The following is a 22,871-nucleotide window of genomic DNA, read 5'->3' as shown; positions in this document are numbered from 1 at the left end:
GAAAATGGCCAAATTTTCCCTTAGTTGATACCTAATTAAAGTAGAAGAATGTGTAGTAGCATTAAGACCCAATTCTCTGTCGGAAAGTTATCATTGTAAGGAAGTCCGTGCATATTTAAGGTATTCGAGCTTCAGATGAAATAATGAGACTGCAGTAGAGTCAATGTTCGTCGCAAATGCCAGCGCCTTCAAGAAAGCGTTGAAAGGATTCATTGCTTTCCGATCGAGTACTTTCGATTACCATGGGCATATACCCAACACTTCGACAAGTGAAAAAAGTTTCATGAGAATCAAGTAACCGGGAGTGTTGTCTGTTTGTTATCATCGTATTCACCTGGAGCAGCATGCTAAGTGTGACACCTGGCAAAATCATATCTCTCTCAGTTAGTGAATGGTCAGCGTAGATACGATTACGTTGTCCGCAGCAGCATACGTATGTGTCGTAACATAAAATACTTCACTGCTGTCGGGGGGGTTTTCGTTTTGCTCATTCTGCTTGGTAGTGTTGTACTGATAGATCAGACTTCCCAGGAGGGTATAAGGGCGCGGAAGGACTCTGGTAGTGAGTAAGGAGGAGGGTAATTACTTCAATGAGATACGTAATAGCAAGATGTCCAGGGATCCTGGCGACATATCGAACCCAAGCACGATTCAATACCGCCGTTTGTAGAATTGGTAGAGCAAGTTAGGATGCCTAGATACATCTTTATTGTTTGCCTTGCACACATTCCAATATCTTATTGTTTTTGGGATGAGAAGGACATTCAAGTAGACAGACTGAAATTTGCAGATGGCTTTAATATAATGCCGTCAGCAGAGACTACCCGTCAGCATTACTAGAAAGCACAGAGATGTGATCAAAAGAAGCAAGCTTCTTCTTCAGGTATCGTCTTGTGGCGGCCATGTCAGCTTTGTAGCCAAAGTCAGTCACGCCTAGGAATATCTGACTGGCGATATAATATATATACGTGCCCTTCACTTTGAGGTCATCGTGCTAGGTGTATTTCTTTGTAAGTGCTATCCCGGCGCACTTTTAAAGCGACCTTTTAAGCTACGAATATGCCGGAACATTTACAGCGGAGCTGTTATACGCTAAGTTCTGGTGGTTTGTGTGCGTAAGCAAAAAAGATGGCGACAACCCCAAAGCTCACGACCAGCCGGTCGCGGTGATAAAAACGGTGATAAAAGCGCGTACGCCGTGTATGCCCCAGTTACCTTTAACCGCGATAAGTGTCAAAACGTATTGCGATAAAAAATATCGTAATAAAAAAGTAAAACCGGAATAGACACTGTTTAATATGGATTACGGTTTGACGTCACGGGCTCTGCAGGCAAACCACGTGACCTTATCTCAGTTCCCTTCCACCCGTGGAATGAGTAGGCCGCGCGCGTTGAGGATTGTGGAAGAACAGCGCGCCTATACGAAGAACACCGTCGTGAACAGAAACGGGAATGTGCGCGGTGACGGCGGGCGGCACGTAATACGGACGAACATCGTGCCACAAACGCCAAGCGTATGCACCTTTGTTTGGTTTACCCCTACCGATTCCACTCCCATCGTAATTGTGGGTGATTTCATCATAAACGTGTCTCAGCCAGACGGAAAGTGGTTCATGACGTTTCTCTTAGAAAGGTTGGACATTCAATGTTACACAAACATCAGTGCGGTCACAGAATGCTCACCTTGAGCCACCCTGGACAATCATCCGTGCCATTCCAGTTCTTGAATAGAGAAAGTGTCCGACAGATATTAATTCACATAGAGCTATAGCGATTCTGATTTATATTGGTAATTAGCTATAGGTAATGAAGAAGATGGACATCCTGCTTCTAGATATTCATAGGGATAACAAGAAAGATAACGCACAGCTGAATCATATATGCAGAACAATTACAATATTCCACAACTGTGCAAGTTGAGAGGCCATATTAGGTACTGTGTCACCATGCATGGTGCAGGCGATGGCTTTCACTAGAATATCTTGCCAAATAGTTGTTAAGGACCTTTAATTTATTTAAAAAACAAAGGCTGCGAATAGGAATGCTTTTCAATTATAGTCCGTCCTGGCTTCATGAAACCGTGAACAGAAGAACACAGAGAGAATTAAGGTAACCGGAAAAGCGTCTAGTTGGCTACCCTACACTTGGTGAAAGAAACATGTTAATATAAAAGGCATAGATAGAGATGAAATAAAGACGCAATGAAGACGTGTACGTAATCATAATACAGTCAAACGACTTTCCAACGAAGGGCTTGGGACCTCGAAAATCCTTCGTTATACCGATCATTTCACTGTAAAAATCGCGCACCGTACTGCTCACAGCGGAGTAGACTAGATGCTTTGAATATGTAAAAACCTTTATTTAACATATTTTCAAGAGAGACTTAGTGAAAAAAGTTGTCGCAGTTTCACCCGAAAGGCGAAGCATCAATTGCGATAGCAAACTTGTAGAGAGCTATACGGAGTAATGATAGTAGCTTTTTATCAGCTGTATAAACTTGGACATGCAGCAGCACCGGCAACACGCAGAACTGTTGTCGACGCCGTCGGCGTTTTGCCCGCGTTCGCACAAAACGCGTGCGGCGTTGGTGACTGTTGCCGGAGAGTCTGGGGGCGGCTCGGAGGTTTTCGAAGTCATCAGAACGGGACACTGGTCGAGCAGCATCGGAAGTCTTTACCACCTTCTCGCCTCACAACGTTTTAGGGACGAAGCTCCTTAGGGTGTGGGTAGTTTTCTCCTCTGTAGTAGTAGTAGTAGTAGTAGTAGTAGTAGTAGTAGTAGTAGTAGTAGTAGTAGTAGTAGTAGTAGTAGTAGTATGTAGCATAGCCTCCTATATATAAAAATGTGGTTGATCCCTCTTATATAGGAATCGGTATAGAACACGAAAGTGAAACGTGTCTTCACAGAAGTAGTGTAATGTTTATTGCACATTGATATATAATGTCTATTGGTGTTTTGTGGCTAAAGCGCCCTTAGGCGTTGATGCACCCCCGCTGACGCCTGGTGGCACGTCTCCTCCATCACGACTACCAACGTCGATGACCATGAGCAACCGTCGTGCATATGGAAGCTACACTACGCTGCACACGCTAGCACAACGCGAAAGACGAAGCACGTAACTGACACACTAATACAACGCGCAAGACAAAGCACGTAACTGAATCGTCACCGAGTCAAATCAGCGCGTACAGCGCGTCGTAATTGCAGCCTCCGCGATCAACTTCAGAAACATTTTCAGAGCTAATTGCGGAGGCCACGCTCCGCTGTGCTGAGTACGGTGAACGCCACCTAGGTGGCGTTGGTAGTGCTTCTTGATGCCAGCGTCCCTTCGAATGCTGGCATCGAGGCGTCGTAGTATAGTGCCTAGAATATACTTACTAGTGTGCCGACCGCGGGCTTTCCGGTGGCACGGAGAATGATGCCTTCCAACGGCGGCCACCAGACGGCGATAGCCGTACGGACCGTGCTATGCCGAGCGGCGTCTCTAGCCAACGCGCGCGTGTGCGACAGACGCCAATGGGCTGCCCCAGCCCGTTTCGCTTTGCGGAACGTTGGTTGAGGTGCAAAGTGTAATCGAAAGAATATGATTTCGTTTCACTTACAAACGATCGTACGCACAGTTATCATTATAACGCTACACGCTACCGGGTGTTCCTGCGAAAAATACCAATAAATAAATACGTGGTTTCCGAAGAAGTGTAACTTTTTTTCCACAGTAAACTATTATATGCGAGACAGGTCCACAAATGCTAAATTCACACCAAGTTGTATCTAATTACCATAAGTTAAATTAATTACCATAAATGACGGTAATTAAACAGGGCACATTTTCATGGGCGAAACACCGTCGACTAATTTTGAACGAGCGCTCAATGTAGCAATTATTAAAGTGTTTCTCACAAGCGACAGCCGCCAGAGTTAGCCTTCTATCTGCCCTCTTATATTCTTCTCCCACTCGGCAAAACGTTCTGGCCAGTCAGCAGGCGCGCTGAATAATGAGACTTGCTCGTTGTTTGAGTGGTATCCAGTTGTACAATATGGGACAAAACGGGTGCTGTCTTTACGCCTCGTTTTCTGCGACATCTCGGTTCCGTCCGTGAACAGACACAAGTGCGAACCACGCGCTCAGAAAAGAAACCCAGCAATGACATGCGGAGGCACCACATGCTACTTGCTCGAAAGCTACAACGCGCCGCAACCGACTGCGCTTACGAACGCGCATCCAAAGTGCATCCGAAGCGCAAGCGACGCGCGATGCGCCGCTCGGTTAGCACGGTCCCAAACAGTGTCGCCGTCTGGTGGCCTCCGGCGGAAGGCATCACCGGCGGTGCCAGCGTCTCCCATTAGAAACGCCCGGCGGTCGGCACACTAGTAAGTATATTCTAGGCACTATAGTCGTAGTGCTGAGACCACCGAAGCGTTCACTGTCGGTGCGCGTTAGTGTCATAATGCAGTACTTCTCTTTTCTGCTCGCAGGCGGCGGCACCGCCCCGAGCAAGAGCGCGGGTACACGGAGGAGTGTTAGATATATAAGGCGCGTCTGTGTAGCTCTCTGCAAATGCGTTTGTGGCGCAATGGGTTAAACGCTCGGCGATCTATCGTCGCGGACCGAGAGGTCGTGGGTTCGATTTCCAAATTTTGCATGTTTGTGGAACTTTTTCTTCTGGTTTCTTTCTTTGTATTATGTTCATGTACATTGTAAGCTGACGTATTTCCGTGACGGAAATACGTCACTGAAGTCTTGGTGGACCCCGGCATAAAACACTTTCGTGTTAAAATATAGGAGGCCATGGTACAGCTGATAAAACTACCTTGAGTCTCTCGTTCCCGACGCGCGCTCTCTTTATCTCTCGTCCGTAGCTGGGGTTTACCCGAATGATCTCCCGGTGCTTCGCCCACTCATCATCATTCACTTCGTGGATATGCTGTGATTTTTTATATAAATAGGCACTTGATGCCGCAGCTAAACGTCGCCTCTCCCCCCCCCCCCCCCCAAGGCCTTTCGCGGGTCGGAAGAAGGCGCGTTATCTCTACATATATCGTGACTGTAAAGGAGGACAGAGAAGCCTACTTCTGCAGCCCTTAAGGGAGCACGGTGAAGAACGCGCGTTTGGTCTCCGCCGTGGGTTCACTCCCCGTGAAAGCGCGCGTCCCTCGCGCCCTTTCACTCGCACATACAGCGTTCGGCGCGCGGCGACGATTTCATCTCCATTGACGTCATTCGGAACCTCACTGCGACGGCGACGGCGACGACGACGGCAGAAATCTGCTTTGGAGTGTCCATATAATTGCTATCGCAATAAAAAGTTTATTGTCGCTTTAGCATACGCTAAAGAGGATAAAGAGGATGACTTGCGCGGTCACGAGACATTCATTAAATTACTTGACATCTTCATTCGAATACCTTGTCCCTTCAAATTAGTTGTTTTGTCCCACCAGAGGTTGAGGGTTCGAGTGCTTTAATTAACCATATCTTTATTAAGGTTAGATTTATTTAAAGCACTCGAACCCACGTCCTTTGTTGGTGGCACTGTGGTGCACCAACACATGGTAGCACCATGTGGCATGGTGGCTCCATGAATCATTCGAATGTGTTGTTATTTCCTATTCCTTATTTTCTACCACCAAAGGGCGAAGGTTCGACGGTCAGTAAAGGTCGTGGGTTCGAGCGCTTTAGCTCTATCCTAATTAACTGTACCTTAATTAACTTTGCCCTAATCACCACAAAAGGTCCTGGGTAGCCTCCCACTAAAGTCGTGGGTTCGAGTGCCCTAATTAACTTTATTACCTTAATTAACTTTGCCTTAGTTAACACCATAGTACGAGGGTTCGACTCCCACCAAAGACCATGGGTTCGAGTGCCTCAATTAACTCTATCTTAACTATACCTTAATTAATTTTGACTTAGTTAACACCATAGGTCTAGGGTTCGACGCCCACTAAAGTAATGGGTTCGAGTGCCTTAATTAACTCTAACCTAATTAATTGTACCTTAGTTAACCTTGTCATAATTAACAATAAGGTCATGGGTATGACTCCTACTGAGGTCGTAGGTTCGAGTACCTTAATGAACTCTATCTTAACTTACCTTAATTAGCGTAGTCCTAATTAACCCCATAGGTCGTGGTTACGACTCCAACCAATGGTCGCGAACCCACGACCACCACGACCATTGGTTGGAGTCGTACCTACGACCTTTGGGGTTAATTAGGGCAACGCTAATTAAGGTACAGTTAATTAAGATAGAGTTCATTAAAGCACTCAAACCCACGACTTCAGTAGGAGTGATACCCACAACCTTGGGTGTTAATTAGGGCAAGGTTAATTAAGGTACAGTTAATTACGATAGAGTTCAATTGTGGAACCATCAATTTTGGTGCCATTGAATTTTCCGGATGGTCAAATTTTCGACCCATAAGCCTTCTCGATATTTTTGCGCGAGCTTCACCTTGCAGAATGTGCGAATGCAGCCGACATTCATCGCGCCGACGTTAACGGCATTCTCCACGGCGAATCATGGGAGCGTCACCAGGTAAAGCCGCAGGTCGTCGAATGCCTTCACCTTCTTTGCCGTCCAGTCTTCGTCCGCTTACAGGCTCGTTATATCTTTGATTACATTCACATACACGCCCTTTCTGCCCTAGAAGGCTTTGAAGACGTCGTCGGTCATCAGTTACGATAACATCATGACGTCGTCATGATCTGCGACGCATTCGTCAGCCACCGCATTCACGGTTGTGTGACAACAGGCAGCGTAGGAGTTGAACGATTCCTGAAAGCGGGACTGCAGCTCTCGCCGGCACTCTCGTCAAGTGCGCCGCTACTGCTGCCGTTATCGATATAGTGCAGAGCGCAGCTAAAGGGGAGGGCGTTTAAGGCGGAGAGCAGAGATCGTGGCGTTCATTGTAAATAAAGAAAATCAGCCGTCCGCACGCCTATATTCAATCGTTTTACAGTCGAATATGTTGTAGTGGTCTTCGTCGTGGGTTTGAGTGTCTTAATGACTTCTGTGAAAGATTGGAAATTGGCCAGAGTCTAATCGATCATTTATTGTGCTGGTCATTTTGTCTTAGAGGAGTTGGTTGTAGAGGCGTTCTACTGTATTTCATGTTCATGTTCATATTCAGCGAATTTTAATGAACACTCCAAGCGCATTTCTGCCGTCGTCGTCGCCGTGATGTCTCGTGTAAAGTCCAAGCATGATAACATCGTCGCGGCGCGCCGTACGCTGTATGTGCGAGTGAAAACTCGCGAAGGTCAGCCGACGATCGCGGCTTAATCTCGCGCGCACTAAGGAGGAAGGTGGGGCGGAAGTGCGTCGTCTTCTTTCACGCGCGAGGCACGAGAGGGTAGGCGAGGGGGGCTTCTATTTCGGCGGCTGCTGCTTACGGCGCGGCCGCGTGGCCGCCGTATCTTGAAAGTGATCTGCGATGTAGACAAAGTGCGCACCAGCGCTGGACTCGTCTTCAGAGCGATCTGCGTTCTGGACAATGTGCATGCACCGAGTTCCAGTAGCTCCGTATGCAGTGTGCTTTCGACGTTTAGTTTCGCGTTGAAGCGAGAGAGAGCACGAAGGTCAATTCGCTCGCTGGAGCTGCCGTGCATACTGACTCCAGTGTTTTGACAGTGAGCTTCCGCGGTGATCTAGCGAGATCTGTTCATGTTTACCTGCGCGCGCCTGACACCGTGCTTGTGAATTTATTTAGTAAGCGAATGTTTACAACTTTATACGGCCGATAAAACTACTATCCTTACTTCGTATAGCTGCCTACTAATTTGCTATTGCAATCGATGTGCGCTAAGCGCGTCCTGCAGGACCTAAATAAAGTTTTTCAAGTCCACTTTCGTTTTTCGAGCGAAACTGTGACTTCTTTACACGAGTCATCCTCGGTGGATTCACAGCCGTCACGAAACGCGTTTATTATTAAAACGAAGTCAAAGATGGTAATTAACACAGACATCTATGGTGAATTCAGGAGGTTTTATGTATAGTGTTTAATGGTGGAAGGACCAATAATGGCGAAAGATCACCAGGAGGTTTTAAGCATTCTATAAGAGAAATTTAGCGATCATAGGCTGTTCACCTCCGGCACATTCCTTACACGATTCCGTCTAAAATAACAGAATGCGTAACACCAGTCACACCCGAAAACGTCCAGGCTATGACGTACGTCAGCGTGTATAGGGCTCTTACGAGTATAGTTATCCGGTAAACTTGCTACTTACGAAATTCGGCTGCTCCCTATGGATGTGCGTATATTTTTATTAGAATAACTGCAGCCCTCTTACTTACTGACACCAAGCGCAGACAAATGACTCATTGGAGAATAAAATGTCGGGAAGTTAAAACGCACATCGACATAAAAACGTTGCCGCTTCTCACAACTACAAAAATATGTCGAATGAACACCGTGTCAAGAAAACCGACGTGGCAACTTTTTTAAAGCCAGCAAGAAACAAAAATAAGGCTGCCAGCACAAAAAGCACATGTGGCTGTATCAAATACCCATGCGAAATAGAATACATAGGTGATGGAAAGACGTGAAGCTAGTGCTTCCCTTGGCACAGCGCGTGGTTTAAGCATTTCTTTTTTCTGATTCGCGAAAGGTACTGTTAAGGAAACCTATAACTTATAGCTCACGAGGTATCAAGTGACTGTATACCTATGCTCACAAACCATATTTTAGGGTGAAATTGCGAATAAAATCAATGGCGATTACTTTTCTCTCTCTCTCTCTTGACGAACCGTAATTCTCTGCCTCATCGCTTGCACTTTCTGTCGACATCACAGAAACTATGGATGGCCTAGCTGTCATGCGCGAAATGTCATTGTGCATAGCGCCGTGGTATAGGACAGCGGCGCATCAGCGCAAACAAGCGGTGCAAGCTGACAACAGGCGCTTAATAGGGCTTTTAGTAGATCGAGAAGTTAGGTGATAACACGCTAGCCAAATTTAGCGTCGTTGCAGTTGATAGTCCTTTACGGGAGTGGAAGCAAGATAGTTAAAGCTTCTCCATTTTCCTGAAGTTACGTGGCTTAGATGAAACTTTGAGTGATGCCAACTGTACAAACTCTCCTGCTCACCCTCACGTTAGGCACGTGCTGGGCCTACGAAGGACAGAAATGTGATGCAAAGCACATTGCTAAACGCCTTGGGTTTAATCCGGATTCCTGGAAGGTATGTTGTGTTTTCTTTTCTGTTTGTTCATATAAGCGGCCACTCGGTCTTTAATATTTTATGACTACTTTATATTTCACCTTTTCGACGTGATAGACATTATATTGGGATCCGTAAGACGATAGTTCGTCAGCAAGCGCAAATAGCAAAATGTGAGAAAAAATGGGGGTCATCATAATATTTCATCTCATCGTTTGGGTATGGAAACCAATGATCAATGTGACTTGGCCAACGCACCACATTCCTTTTTCTTTCTTGCGTAAAAATACAGCCTCATGAAAGCAAAATTGCAATATTTTCTCAGATAATACACCCACTTTGGCACAGGCTTCAGCCACTGATGTCGGTCAAAAGGATTAGATGGTGCCATCTACAGGCATTGGCAGCTCTTTATACGCGTCTAGTTATTAAAGAGAATGTCGTTTCGATATTATCTTCCGAATTGCTTATATTGACTACTTATCGTGCCGTGGTTAAGACTCAGCTTTACATTAAAATCTCGAACATAAATCGTTCAAGGTTTCAAGTCACAACTTCACCTTCTGGTGTTACTTGATGATTTCCAAGTCACTGACAGTGCCAACACGGATCATTAAACTGCTGTTAAGATTCTCTTTCGCGTTCGACCACTTCAGACACCGCTGCATTGCCTTTGCGCTGTGACCACACAAAACTAGCTTGCTCTGGAGAGTACTATCAGCATTGACCTCAAATCTGGGTTCGCCCTTATTCTTTTTTGTGCTGACTGCTAGTTGTGTGACGACCAGAGTTGTACACGTCACAGAAAAACAGTAACAATTACAATTACGCTTGCTTCATTCAAAAATGTAATTGATTGCAGCTAGCACTTATGATTGCTGGGGCCCGAAGAAGGCTCTCTCAGTACAGTCCGTCAAATATTAAGACAATTCTTCATTGTACAAATATTACAACATTGCACATCATGATCACAACATTTTGTATTTTTTTGAAGACTGAAATTGTTTTCATTATTTTTTCCCTTCAGTTAATCAACCGTGATCACCCTAAATATCACTTGATGTTCTACTCAAACGGGAGCCTTCCCTCCATGTACAAATGCTTGTGCACAACGACGTCTAATGACAAAGCTGGTCAAAAGTATCTCAAGAATGTAAAATTTCACTATTCGCCGAATGAAACTACCATGTAAGCAAATTAAGTAGTATTTGGTATGGAGATAATTTTTTGTATTTATGCAATTGTTTTTAGGGATGATAAAATTGTACATAATGTTCTAATAACTTTTGTTGCTTGTTACTTTGTTATAAATGCAAACCGTCCGTGCCATGTTGTTGCAACTTGTTATCACGTGCACACTGCAAGTTTTTGCTATGTATTTTGCGATCACTGTTCTACCAAGTTTATGTTATTGTGGCAATATTCATTATTGCCACATGTATTTGTACAATGCTTCACTGTTGCTTTTCACTATCTTCCCATTTATTTGCCACCCGCCGCGGTTGCTCAGTTAGCTAAGGCGTTGTGGTGCTGAGCACGCGGCAGACGCATTTCGATGGAGGAGCAATGCAAAAACGTCCGTGCGCTTGTGGTGTAGGGCACGTTAAAGAACCCCAGGTGGTCAAAATTAATCCGGAGCCCTCCACTATGGCGTGCCTCATTATCATAACTGGTTTTAGCACGTAAAACCCCAGAAAGAAGAAGTTTCTTTGCCACTATAGAACGTTTTCTATAATGACGACTAGTGAGCATTGAAAATAGATGTAGGCTAATAACTGTTTCACCAATGAGGAATAAACTTTATATTTATTTCCTCTCTTACGCCACACTAAAACCTAACGCCTGTGAAGTATCTGAATTCGTTAAATAAGCTAATATACAATTCCGTTCAGAATACTATGCATCCGTACCGGTACATAACTAAAGAAACTTGATTTCAAAGTACTTGTTCATACGACTGCTGATACAATAGAAAGTACACGGAAAGCAGCACAGTTACCTCACTGCATTTTCCACTACGTAACAAATTTTTCATATCCAATACCTTCATAGAGACGGTTTTGGTCTGTAGATGCCACAATCCTATAATGAGTTGATACCGTATCTTTCTATCATCCATAATATTTCTGCAACCGTGACCCCAGCTGCCTGTGAAGTCTACTTCTCTTGGCCCACATGAAACCCACAGTAACATCAAAGCCTTGTGGGTAAAATCAATACTGCTATGTGCAGATCGATGTTGCATACCTCAATACACATAGATAAAGCAATGAGACCATTTCGCAGTGTGACTTTTAAATTCTTCTCTGGGCATTTATCTCACACCCGATAAGCCTCTGTTTATGAACATATTTGGAAATAGCAAGAAGAATAAGGCTATCCGATGGGCTCGATTTTTCTTCGCCACAAACATACGATGAGAGACAACAAAGCCAATAAAAAGAATACAGAAAATTATTCGCTATGTTTAGTTAACTTCTAGAAATAATAAAGTAAAAGGAAATCGAAAGTGTACGAAACGATAACTTGCTGAAGGTGAGATCTTCCGCATTACACGTGTGGTGCAATTAGTCTACCACAGAGGCCACTCTCCCGTACACTTTTTTTGAGTGTTTCTGCATTTGTACGAAGATTAACGCTGGGAGTGTTAGCCGGCGCCGCTTACGGTCCAAGTGACGGATGTGGAACATCGTTGTGGTTACTACAACAATGATAATATTGTCACGTGCTACAGAAGGTCTTTATGACAAGTACTGCACCGGCAGAGACGAGCACTAGCCAAGAAGATGGCTGACCCCAAAACAAAACTTCTTCTTCTCTCCCTGCCTAAATACTGGCTCGCGCTCGCCGCACCTCGTGACCTGGTGGCATCTGTGAAAAAAAAAAGAAAAAAAAAAAAAAAAACAGGCATCGTCCCGATGCTAGGCTAGTGGACGTAGGTAGAGGAAGAAAAAAAAGAGGGAACGAACAGACAGTATGCCCAAGTGGGGGGTGAGGGAGAGAAAAATAAAGTATGGCATAAAGTTGAGAAGCTGTCGCACTATCGCGCGAAATAAGGTTTGAGTCGTACAACGTGCACAATCTCCGAGTGGTTCCTTCGACGCTGGGGCGATATGGCACTATGTGGGAGAACCTCGTAGTTCACGTCACTAACGCGACACAGCACTTTGTAGGGTCCAAAGTAGCGACTGAGCAGTTTCTCTGACAACCCCTGGCGACGCACCGGCGTCCACACCCAAACTTGATCACCCGGGTGGTATTCCACTTGGCGATGGCGAAGATTGTAGCGGCGTGCATCTATGCTCTGCTGCTGCGTGATGTGTAGGCGTGCCAATTGGCGAGCTTCTTCGGCGTACTGCGTAAATTGCTCAGCGTCAGGGGTGAGCAGCGCGTCGTAATCGTGTGGAAGCATAGCATTCAGCATGGTCTGAACCTCACGTCCATAGACAAGACGAAACGGCGTGAATCGCGTTGTCTCCTGGATGGCAGAGTTGTGCGCAACTCTGCCAGAACCTAATCTCACGTCTTGCGCTGTACATCTGCGTATATGGATAACATGTCGGCGATGTTTTTGTTCAATCGTTCTGTCAACCCGTTTGTCTGCGGATGATATGCAGTGGTCTTACGATACTTCGTGTAGCTTAGATTGAATACTTCGTCAATCAGCTGGGCGGTGAAAGCTGTGCCTCTGTCAGTGATCACGTACGACGGGGCTCCACGTCGAAGAACGATCTGGTCTATTAGAAACTGGGCAACATCGGCAGCCGCACCGCGTTGTAGAGCCCTTGTTTCGGCGTACCTGGTTAAGTAGTCTGTGGCGAGTACTCGTGACCTGGTGGCAATATTAAAGTAATAGTAGTGCCATTGTTTTTTATGTCTTTATGTGTGTCTCTTGATGTAATAGGTTTATGGCATCTTAGGATGGTCGTGGTGCAGGTGTTGCAGTAGGCAGGGCAAGCCTGGCATGCTATAGCCGGCAATTTTACCGCCTGGGCATCTCATACGTTCTTAGCAAGGGTATGTCACCAGATGTTGGCCAAGTCCGTGCCTTCGAAGAAATGTCCTGGTGCGCTCATTTAGGACAAGTATACTTGTCCTAAATGAGCGCACCAGGACATTTTCTTTTTTTATCTCAGTACATTCCCAAATATGTAAAAGTAGGGTAGAAGGGTAATGGGAAACATTGACGCCGTGTGCGTGGGCGACCATGAAGGATAATAGTAATTTTGAACTCAACTCTTTTGTAGGGATTTCTAACACATACTAGCGTGTTTTCTGCTTTATTTACGCATATTTCCTTGTACCATAGACAATTAAAAAGCGCCTCAACATGCGCTTGTAATAACGTGAAAGCTGGACTATGCGACTCGAGAAGCATAAGAACCGCCGTATCACCGGCGTACTGAAAAAGCTTTGCATTTAACTTCACATTAGCTAAGTCTTTCACATATATATTAAGCAAAAGACATCCCATTATGGAACCTTGCGGAACACCATACGTAATGTGCGTGAAGTCACTGCTGAATTCCTCCTTTATTTTGAGTTTGAAAGCGACAATATACCTAGCAAAAAAAACTGCAGGCACTATCTTTTTAACCCAACACTTTCAAATGTTTGTAGCATAATAGTATCATCAAGAGTGGCGAAAGCTTTTTTTTTCACATCGATGAATAAGCCAAGTACTGCCTGGTTTTTATCTATGCGCTTATTAATCACATCACATCAATCCTCAATGAGATCAACCGTTCCAACCTTCCGCCGGAAGCCCTACTAAGTATCATTTAAGACCGAAAATTGCTCTCAAAAGGATACTATGCTTTTATGAACTATTTTGTCCATTATATAGTACTTAGAGTTATGGCAATCTTGCTATGGCATGATAGTTCTTCGTGTCGCACTTCTCCCCTGACGTCTATATTGGCCTAATTACAGAAATCTTCCATCTCTGAGATATGTTAGCTGTTTCTAAATAGTCATTCAAAATTTGCAGCAGTACAATTTTGATTAATTTTGATTAATTATTAAATAATCTTTCATTTTAATGTTCCCGTAGGCACGAGGCTCGTTTAGCTGTAGTGAGTAGAAAAGTAGAATTTGCAATTGCTCTTCGATGGTAGGTTACAAGACTAACCCGAGAATGCTGTTTCAAATCTTCAATTGACCGCATAATAATCCCGTTAAATGAACGTGCCGTAGCCAAAGGAATTTCACTTGATAGTGATATTAAATTACCTAGATTATTTTTCGGGGCCTTCCGCGATTAGTTCACTCAAGAGCCCCCCTGCCACTTTCATATTGACGTTAAACTTGTTAAACTCAGCAGAGAAAAATGTTTTCACACCTGCGGCTATGCCGTGAGCTTGTTAGGTGTTATGTTATACTGCTCTTTCGGAGCAAGATTAGAAGGATTTGATTTACATAGATTCCATCGTTTATGTTTTTCGTAAGGCAGTTGCAAAATATCTATTGTAATTCATTTCTATTCGGAATTTAAGCTTTAGCTTAATTTTGATGCGAAAGTGTCTAATTGTCCATTCAGCGAAAAAATTTGCCGCGTATCTGCGTGCTTCGCTGCAAATGTCGTCGAAAGACGATAGTCTTCTGCCGGCCGTACTACATGAGTGCTGGTCTGATCCGCGGCCACCCGTGATGCTGTTCTCGTACCATTTCCGTCCTGGCATGAAGATTTGTTTGAACAGATTTCATTTTACCGCATTATTTCATCAAGCGGCCATTTATGTTTTGCCCTGCCTCAGACAGCGCTTCCTTTATGTTGAATCGGCCGCATCTGGCTGGCATTGATAAAATTGAGGAGGCGCTGCGTAAGACATGGACGCCATCTGGCAATACATCGGGAAACATGAGCTTGTGCAGAGGGTTTCCTTCCTCCATGGCAGAGGGCGCTCGTCGGCGCGCAGTCGGGGAACGTCGTTCGTCGGCGCGCATAGCATGGCATTTTCAGCGCAGCTTAAGAAACTAGGGTCTACAGAGTTACGTATCTATGTATTTTCTATTAAAGGAACACACCTCCTAATACTTACCTATAGTGATGTTGCGCCTCAGATATGCGTAATATTTACTTTGTGATCGATAACGTTCACAAGTATGAACAGCCGTACCAGTTTAAGTAGTGTGGGCGGTAAGCAAGTGGTCCAACTTTGGCCGGGTGGCTGAATCGGGTGACAGACAGACAAACAGACAGACAGACAGACAGACAGACAGACAGACAGACAGACAGACAGACAGACAGACAGACAGACAGACAGACAGACAGACAGACAGACAGACAGACAGACAGACAGACAGACAGACAGACAGACAGACAGACAGACAGACAGACAGACAGACAGACAGACAGACAGACAGACAGACCAAATTTTCAGCGTTTAAGTTCCCCAAGAAAGACTATCATCTTTAAAAATGTCGCAGTTTCACCCGAAAGGCGAAGCATCAATTGCGATAGCAAATTAGTAGAGAGCTATACGGAGTAAGGATAGTAGTTTTATAAGCTGTATAAAGTTGCACATGCAGCAGCACCAGCAACGCGCAGAACTGTTGTCGACGCCCTCGGCGTTTTGCCCGCGTTCGCACCGAACGCGCGTGTTCACCCTAACAGGTGTTCACCCTAACAGTGCTCGCCACTGTACATTCACCTTCCTCTGCGGTCGTCTTTTGGACACAAAACACCGTAAAATATGATCCGCAACGTTCTTGCGAATCACCGCTGCTGCTCATTCAAACGCGCAGCAGCTCATAAATATATGATCAATGCACGAACTTGAGACCCTAGTACGAGGTATTTTTTATCGAGTAAAACTGTGTAGTACAGGTTCGATACTATTTCCAGCAAGTCGAGGTAATCTGCAGCTCGGCTCATTCAGGTTTCGGAAATATGAATGTTAAAATCCCCTGCAAGAATAATATTGCGGTTGGTAAAATTATTTAAGAAGTGCGATAGTTCTAACAAAAATGTTTGCAAGTCGGAGTTAAGGGGGCGTTAAATAGCGGTACAATTAAGTTATTCTTTTTATTTCTTACGGGAATGGCAGCTACCTCGGCTGCTGTAAAAACATTACCTATCGGCTCAGAAAACCGACCGTGCGAGGGTACATAGTGCGGAGACCCTCTGGATTCAAGTAGGAGATCTCTTGCCCCAGCTGAACAGCCGGCTGCTTTTGGGAGCAGTGAGAGAGAAGAATCGTAAGCTTATGGGAACATCCGGGTGATGCAGCCAGCGCCGTCACCGATGATAATCGTGGTCGCCGTGAATGAAGTGAGACTCTAAAGTAGTATTAAGTCTTTACGAAAGTGTAACCATGGGAAAGGGGGGGGGGGGGGGGGGGGGGCACGTGACACGGGTGCTCAGAAAGTCGGGTGATCATGGGTGATCAGAAAATCGGGTGATCAGAAAGTCAGGCGATCAGAAAGACTCATCTGAATGTAGACAGAGCGCCCCGTTTCGATTATTTGTTCAAGATCGGCATTTTGCGAGCGCTCTAGCGCGCTCGAAAACGACCATCCGAATATGCCATAACAAAAAAATTGCAATTGGATTGCGAAGCTTTATTTTCAAACACTGCCGGACGTTTCTGACCATGGCTGCTGCTGCTACTGTGTGGCCGGATACACAGTGGGTATATACGTAGCCCCATCTGTACTTCCTCTGCCTATTAGCTGGTTTCCGGCTCTGTCCTCTACGGAAATACGCAATAAATCAACAAGCGGTACCTAAATAGATCTTCACTGCAACAAATATACGTCTTCAAGCGCCTGATTCCTGCACTAACGCGCAATTTTTGTGTGGCTTCCTTCCCGGGATTTTGTGCGTCCATTAGGTCGGATTCTTGCCTAGTAATTCGGCTGACCCTGGAGATCGCACAATCCGGGAGATTGGCGTGAAAAAAAGTCTGTCTACCTCGGAGGCAGTGAAAACCACCGTCACGTGGATCGCGTGATTGTTGTTATCGCGTCTTGCTGATTTGCCCGGCAGGCACGCATCCCCAGAAATGCGGGACATGTGAGGCGCGGCCATGCACCTGGCACCCTCTTTTGATGGGTGTTCGCTGGATGCTGCGTTCGTAAATGGGCTTCTCAGTTCAATGGGATTCTCAGTTCTCAGAACGTTGGTAACTATTCCGATTTGATATTATATGAAAACGACCCACTTTGTAATATATTCAGATAATTTCAGCAACGTTGAATAATGTTCTAGTTTCTGGGCATTTCGTTAATTTAAGGGGGTGACCCGTTGAGACAATCAAACTGCCCCGAACGTAGAGCTTTAAAGCGAAGGCGTTTTCGTAGTTGCTCGGTGGTCGGGCTCGGCAACAAAAACTTTTGTTCGTTCGCTCGTTCGTTCGTTCATTCGTTTGTTCGTTCGAACTATTCGCATACATTAACAATCATTGCCGATGGTTTCATGAATTTTATTACCACGCAGCTTAATCCTGCCGAATAGGTTCCCAAATGGGTAATATTTATTTATAAACGCAGTGCTAATTTATAATCGCATTTCTTCAACCGAGGTATATTTTTGGACGATGCTGGTTCATTTACACAGCGCCCAGTGAGCGCCTATCGACGAGGGCGCCACGCGTATGGTGTGTGCTTTATGTCCCTTATAAGATTTATTTAACCGCTTCATGAAAACTTCGCTTCGCACAGATTCGAAAATGTGCGTTGAATCGGCATACTTTCTTGAATATTACCCCTGGAAGCTTTAGCCATTGTTGCTCACGGCCAAACTGGCGGATGTGGAACATCCTTGCGGTTACCAGAACAATGGTAATTGTACAACATCAACAACGACTATTACTAGAATAATTAATTGTTGGGCAAGTTAGTCTTGCACTGCTGATTAATAAAATTAGCGCAACAAAACGACGACACACATAGTCTTCCCTTCGCATGTGCGTTGTCTTTTTGTTTCGTTAATGTTCCTCATCAACGCTGCTACTGCTATTGCTGCTACTACTACTGCTGCTGGTACTACTACTACTACTGCTACTGCTACTACTGCTGCTGCTACCACTACTAGTGCTACTGCTACTACTACTACCTAATTGTGTAACTGCTAACTGTAAATGTCCTCGTGCGCGTTTCTTGAAGCTACTGACTAAGAAAAACATTGCATTTTTTTAGATACCATGGAACTGACACAGTGTGGTCGATCAAAACGGATCCATATTATGTCTATGATAACGCATTGAATGCAACATACTTCGTCCGAAAATGTAAGGACAACGTTTTAATTTTCTTTTTACCTGAATTTTTTGCAGTCAACCGTTCAGCTTGTGTACAACATAATACCTGTACACGTAATACATGTACAACGTATAACGTATACGTATAACGTAATACCTGTACAATTAACAATTGATTTCATTCTATGCAGCATGAGTGGGAGATAGGTTGTAACATAATCCTTCTTGTCACATTATTCTGTGGCATCATCTATGCTGCGTAACGTCTAAAGGTATGCGGTCACCGATTCTTGGCTCGTCACCGGCATAATTCACACTTACCATGCCTTGCCTGTAATAAAACAATTAATTCTTTGGTTTTACTTGTCAAAACCACGATCTCATTATGAGGCACAATTTCAATGCTGCATGTTACCAATCGGATAGAATTTTACTCTAAACATATCATGTATGCGAACGGTGAAGATTTCGTCTAACGCTTACGGCTTTCTTTGCGACGAAATAATTATTAGCCGCTTCCGCATCATTAAGCAATATAATTGGCGATGGTACTCAATTCGCTTCTTAAAGCGCTGGGCTTCTTAGCAATGAGCTTCTAACCAATCTAACTAAAGTTTCGGATTCGTATATTCGCATGGGGCAAGCACGGCTGGTACGCAAGGTGGCCGCGAATTCTCACTTCTACGTGCATTTTGTACAACGTGGTTTCAAAGAAAGCAGAAATGCTGAGGAAATTGTGAAAGAGTGGAACCGCTGAAGTTTCATGTACAAGTATTGAGAAACAAAGCTTCTGTATTCACGAAACGCGCTTTTACTTTGTTCACTACACACCGATGTCATACCTGATATATGTCCTGCGAATTTCATCGCGCTAGCTTTAATGGTTATCACACATAACTTTCATCGACTTCTGCCGCACTTTTCGAAGCGGACGTTCCCGACAAGGTCAAGTCACCACAGTAGTTTTGCTGTGAAACAATGCAAAGGTGTTTTCATATGCTGGCTCACCAGTTGGTGGGTCATTGCAGCTACATAATTATTTCTTGCCTTTCTTGTTTCTTTTTTTTACGTGCACTGACCTGAGGCAAACGTGACGGTATTGTTTATGCAAGCACATGGAAGAGCATTGTGAATGATACGATTTGCATACGGGGCTATGTAAAAGCGCCGTTTGGTTTGGATGCAGCTTGGTATAAAATGTGAATATGACTGACCAAATAGAGTCTGGGAATTACTTATGAGACGAGGTGAACGCCGAATTAGTGCAAATGTAACCAGCGTACAATATTATTATTTGCCATACTACACACCCTCAGCATATGCGAAACCAGGACCCATGCTTTGTTATATCAATATTTGTATATGATATCGATGAAACAGAAGAAAGCAATGGTACTAAATGTATAATGTTTTTCAACCACTCTGTAAGAGCGGTGTTGTGTAACTTGTGTTTCTTTTCTCATCCTGCTTATGAGAGACGGAATGTTTCGTCTAGCATAAGGAATATGAGGAGAAAAAAGATAGGGAAAGACAGGGAGGTTAGCTAGTGTAAGTACCTGGCTACCCTGTGCTGGGAGGAGGAAAGGGTATTAAAGGGTGATCGAAGGAATAAAAAAATAAAGGGAGAAAAAACGCGCACAATAACGCGATGCAAGCGCTACAACTTTCAAAGTCGGTCGTGTAATTCACAGCTGCTTAAGAACATGAGCAGAGCATTTAAGGCCTTGAGTGCCTAAACCCGTTTGGACCAGTGTCCTAGAACGTTTTCCTGCATCAAGGTGCCATCGTCCAGTTTTTCGAGCGCGGTCGCGAGCAGTTTTCTTGCCACACTGTAATGGGGACAGTCACAGAGGAGCTACTTGAGCGTCTCCTCGCAGCCACAGTTGTCGCAAGCCGGGCTGTCGGCCATTCGAATGTGGAAAGAATAGACGTTCGTGAATGTCCTGCCGAGCCACATGCAGCACAGAAATGTTGCTTCCGCTCGTGGTACCTCTAGTGGAAGACGGAGTTGCAGACGTGGATCCAATCTGTGGAGACATAAATAATCCTTCATAGATAATACGATACAATAATATCTATGTTTTCGAATATGAAATGTATGGTGCTCTGTTCTAGCGTTGATCACAAACTATTAAGGCAGTCTTAACTTCTTTCCACTTTTTAGCGATTTCCAAGATTGACTACACCAAAATGTTTTCTGTCAGTCAAGTAATTTTCGCTTATGACAAGTGCATCGTATTGGAATCGGAGTTACTCGGTAAGACGCTTAATTATTTTATTCGTAATTGATAATGATCACTTAGCTGGATAGTGTCAAGTGACGAATAATTTTACGCACTGCGTATTCCTACTGTCTCCACAACAATAGCTTATGCATAAGCACGGCATTACAATAAAGCAAGCACTCCTATGCTTCATTAATAAATATACGCTTTATAATTCTTCGCCATAAGGAGTAAATTTATCACGCTTGTAAAAATGCGGATCTAGGCGACTGTGTCATTAAGCTTATTGCAAACAATGAACTCAGCGTTTCAGAAAGTTGTAGATGTACTTGTAGTACTGAGGTAGTTTTATAGCACAAAAGCCTCTGGACTCTACTGACCCTTAGTCTTGATTACCCTAACTAAACTACTGCGACGAGCTGCTATTAGCGCTCGGCTCCTACACGCGTTTATTTAAACGAGTGCAAATATCAAAATACCTCTGGAATATCCTCCATGGTGCTAAAATTTTGTCGCATAGAGGCTAAAAAGTTTTAGTTTATTAAACAAGGTCGATGGACCAATCCCATATGGCGAATATACTTTTTAACAGTGATAACTTTAGAGTGGTAAGCCGCAGAATTTAATTTTAAAATTTATTTATTATCATAATGCAAGGAACTGCTTCAGACTGCGTTAAGCTAATCTTCTGCCGGGACTGCCTGCATGACCCGGCATGTCATGTCTTCCTCATGTAGTGAACTTTCGTACTGATCATCAAAATATTCACCCTGTGCCTTGATATTATGACCAAGATTTGACATTTCTTCTTCGCAGGCTACCAGGTCTGGGTTCGTACTTACTATCTTAGAAAATATAAAACAATTCCTTACGTCTGTACCTTTATCTACGAAGCTTGCGCTGGAACCAACAAAAAATGGGTCTACGATTGGAGCCATTGTCCCAAAACAACCTACAAATTGCCTGAGAACACAGAGCCACTGCCAACATGAAGTAAATCACTTAATTTGTGCCACTAACTGACTCAAAGCAAAAATAATAATAATAAATAGAGCATTATGCAATTCTGGCACTTAAGTGCCGAATTCTGAAAGCTTCCTTTCTTTGGGCCACTTCCTAATCTTACGTGTGGAGCCCTTCATGATTCGTTACCGCGAAGGGTGCATGGAGAAGGCCAAGTGTATTCTCAATGCTCCTTTCACCCGTCCTAGGAAAAGGAACTCTTCCGTTAGGTAAGGAACGAATGTAATGCATCTGGGTTCGAGGGAATTTGTTATAAGGCTCATGTGAACGTCTTTATTCGTGAAAATAAAGGACGCTAATGAAATATTCTTTTACATTATATCGTTCAAATATAAACGTGTACGCTTACTCCTGATTTGCGGTCAACGCTGACGTACGTAGACACACTTGACCCTTTTCTCTGCGAAGTTTGCAAGTGTTGGGTCCATACAAAGCGCCTATTAATGATAATAATAAAAACGTTACGGATTTTTACTCTTTCGAACGGCTGAAAATTAAGATAAATTTTTAAACTCTTTTAAGTTCTTTTAATGTGAGTTGTGCGGTACATGAATTTTCTGCAGACAAGATGGTGCCCCATACCCGTAGGAAACAACAGGCTTCGTTAAGACCCTCTTGTAAGGTTTATTGTATTCCGGGAGCGACTGTCCCTAGTCCAAATGCAAGCGTCGTCTACATATATTGGAATGGAGAAGCCACGCCGACTTCAACACTATATTTTAGGAACATCCCTCTATATGCGGAACAATAGCTCAGTTGGAATGCTGATCGGCTGTAAGTACCCGGCAGGAAGCATTGCTGGCTTTTACCGATGTTGACAGGGCATGCAAGCAGCTACGTATCGCCGTACGGAGCTTGCGAGGCCGGGCCAGTAGAAGCGGAGGCGCAAGCGGTCGTAAGTGCGAGCAACCCCAAGGTGCCTGGCAGTAGGGGCGTCATGAAACTCCTGAAGCACAGTTGAGTGGAGGTGTTGGGGAACGACGAAGAGAAGGGGAGAACCATCAGGGTGAAAATTGTGGCAATCCCGTCGTTGAGGACGAACCACCGTAACAATGGATCAGTATAGGAGCAGATTCCATTCGGTCAACGAGGGTCCTCAAGGTAGCGTCATGGCGTTGCTCGTGGGCATGTGCAAAAGCTGGGAAATGGAAAGAACACTCGCGGAAGCGTCCGTGTCGGCGTTGGCGGGCGTGTCTACAGGGTAACGGGACAAGCAGTCGGCGTCATTGTGTAGGCGACCTGACCTATACACCACAGAG

General features: G+C 44.5%; 1 protein-coding gene across 1 annotated transcript; it reads left to right on the top strand.

Annotated features, from left to right (window-relative positions):
* The first annotated feature begins 8,894 nt into the window (after positions 1-8,894).
* On the top strand, positions 8,895-21,653 carry LOC125943021 (uncharacterized). The gene is made up of 5 exons (XM_049661354.1): positions 8,895-9,182; positions 10,189-10,349; positions 18,303-18,394; positions 20,529-20,621; positions 21,406-21,653. The coding sequence occupies exons 1-5, from the start codon at positions 9,060-9,062 to the stop codon at positions 21,579-21,581; spliced, it is 645 nt and encodes a 214-aa protein (XP_049517311.1). The 5' UTR covers positions 8,895-9,059; the 3' UTR covers positions 21,582-21,653.
* Positions 21,654-22,871: the final 1,218 nt, after the last annotated feature.

Source organism: Dermacentor silvarum, chromosome 2 (assembly GCF_013339745.2).
Source record: "Dermacentor silvarum isolate Dsil-2018 chromosome 2, BIME_Dsil_1.4, whole genome shotgun sequence".
In the NCBI taxonomy this organism is placed as follows: Eukaryota; Metazoa; Arthropoda; class Arachnida; order Ixodida; family Ixodidae; genus Dermacentor; species Dermacentor silvarum.
The sequence above is the reverse complement of the archived record's forward strand: the minus strand, read 5'-3'. Positions and strand labels throughout refer to the sequence as shown.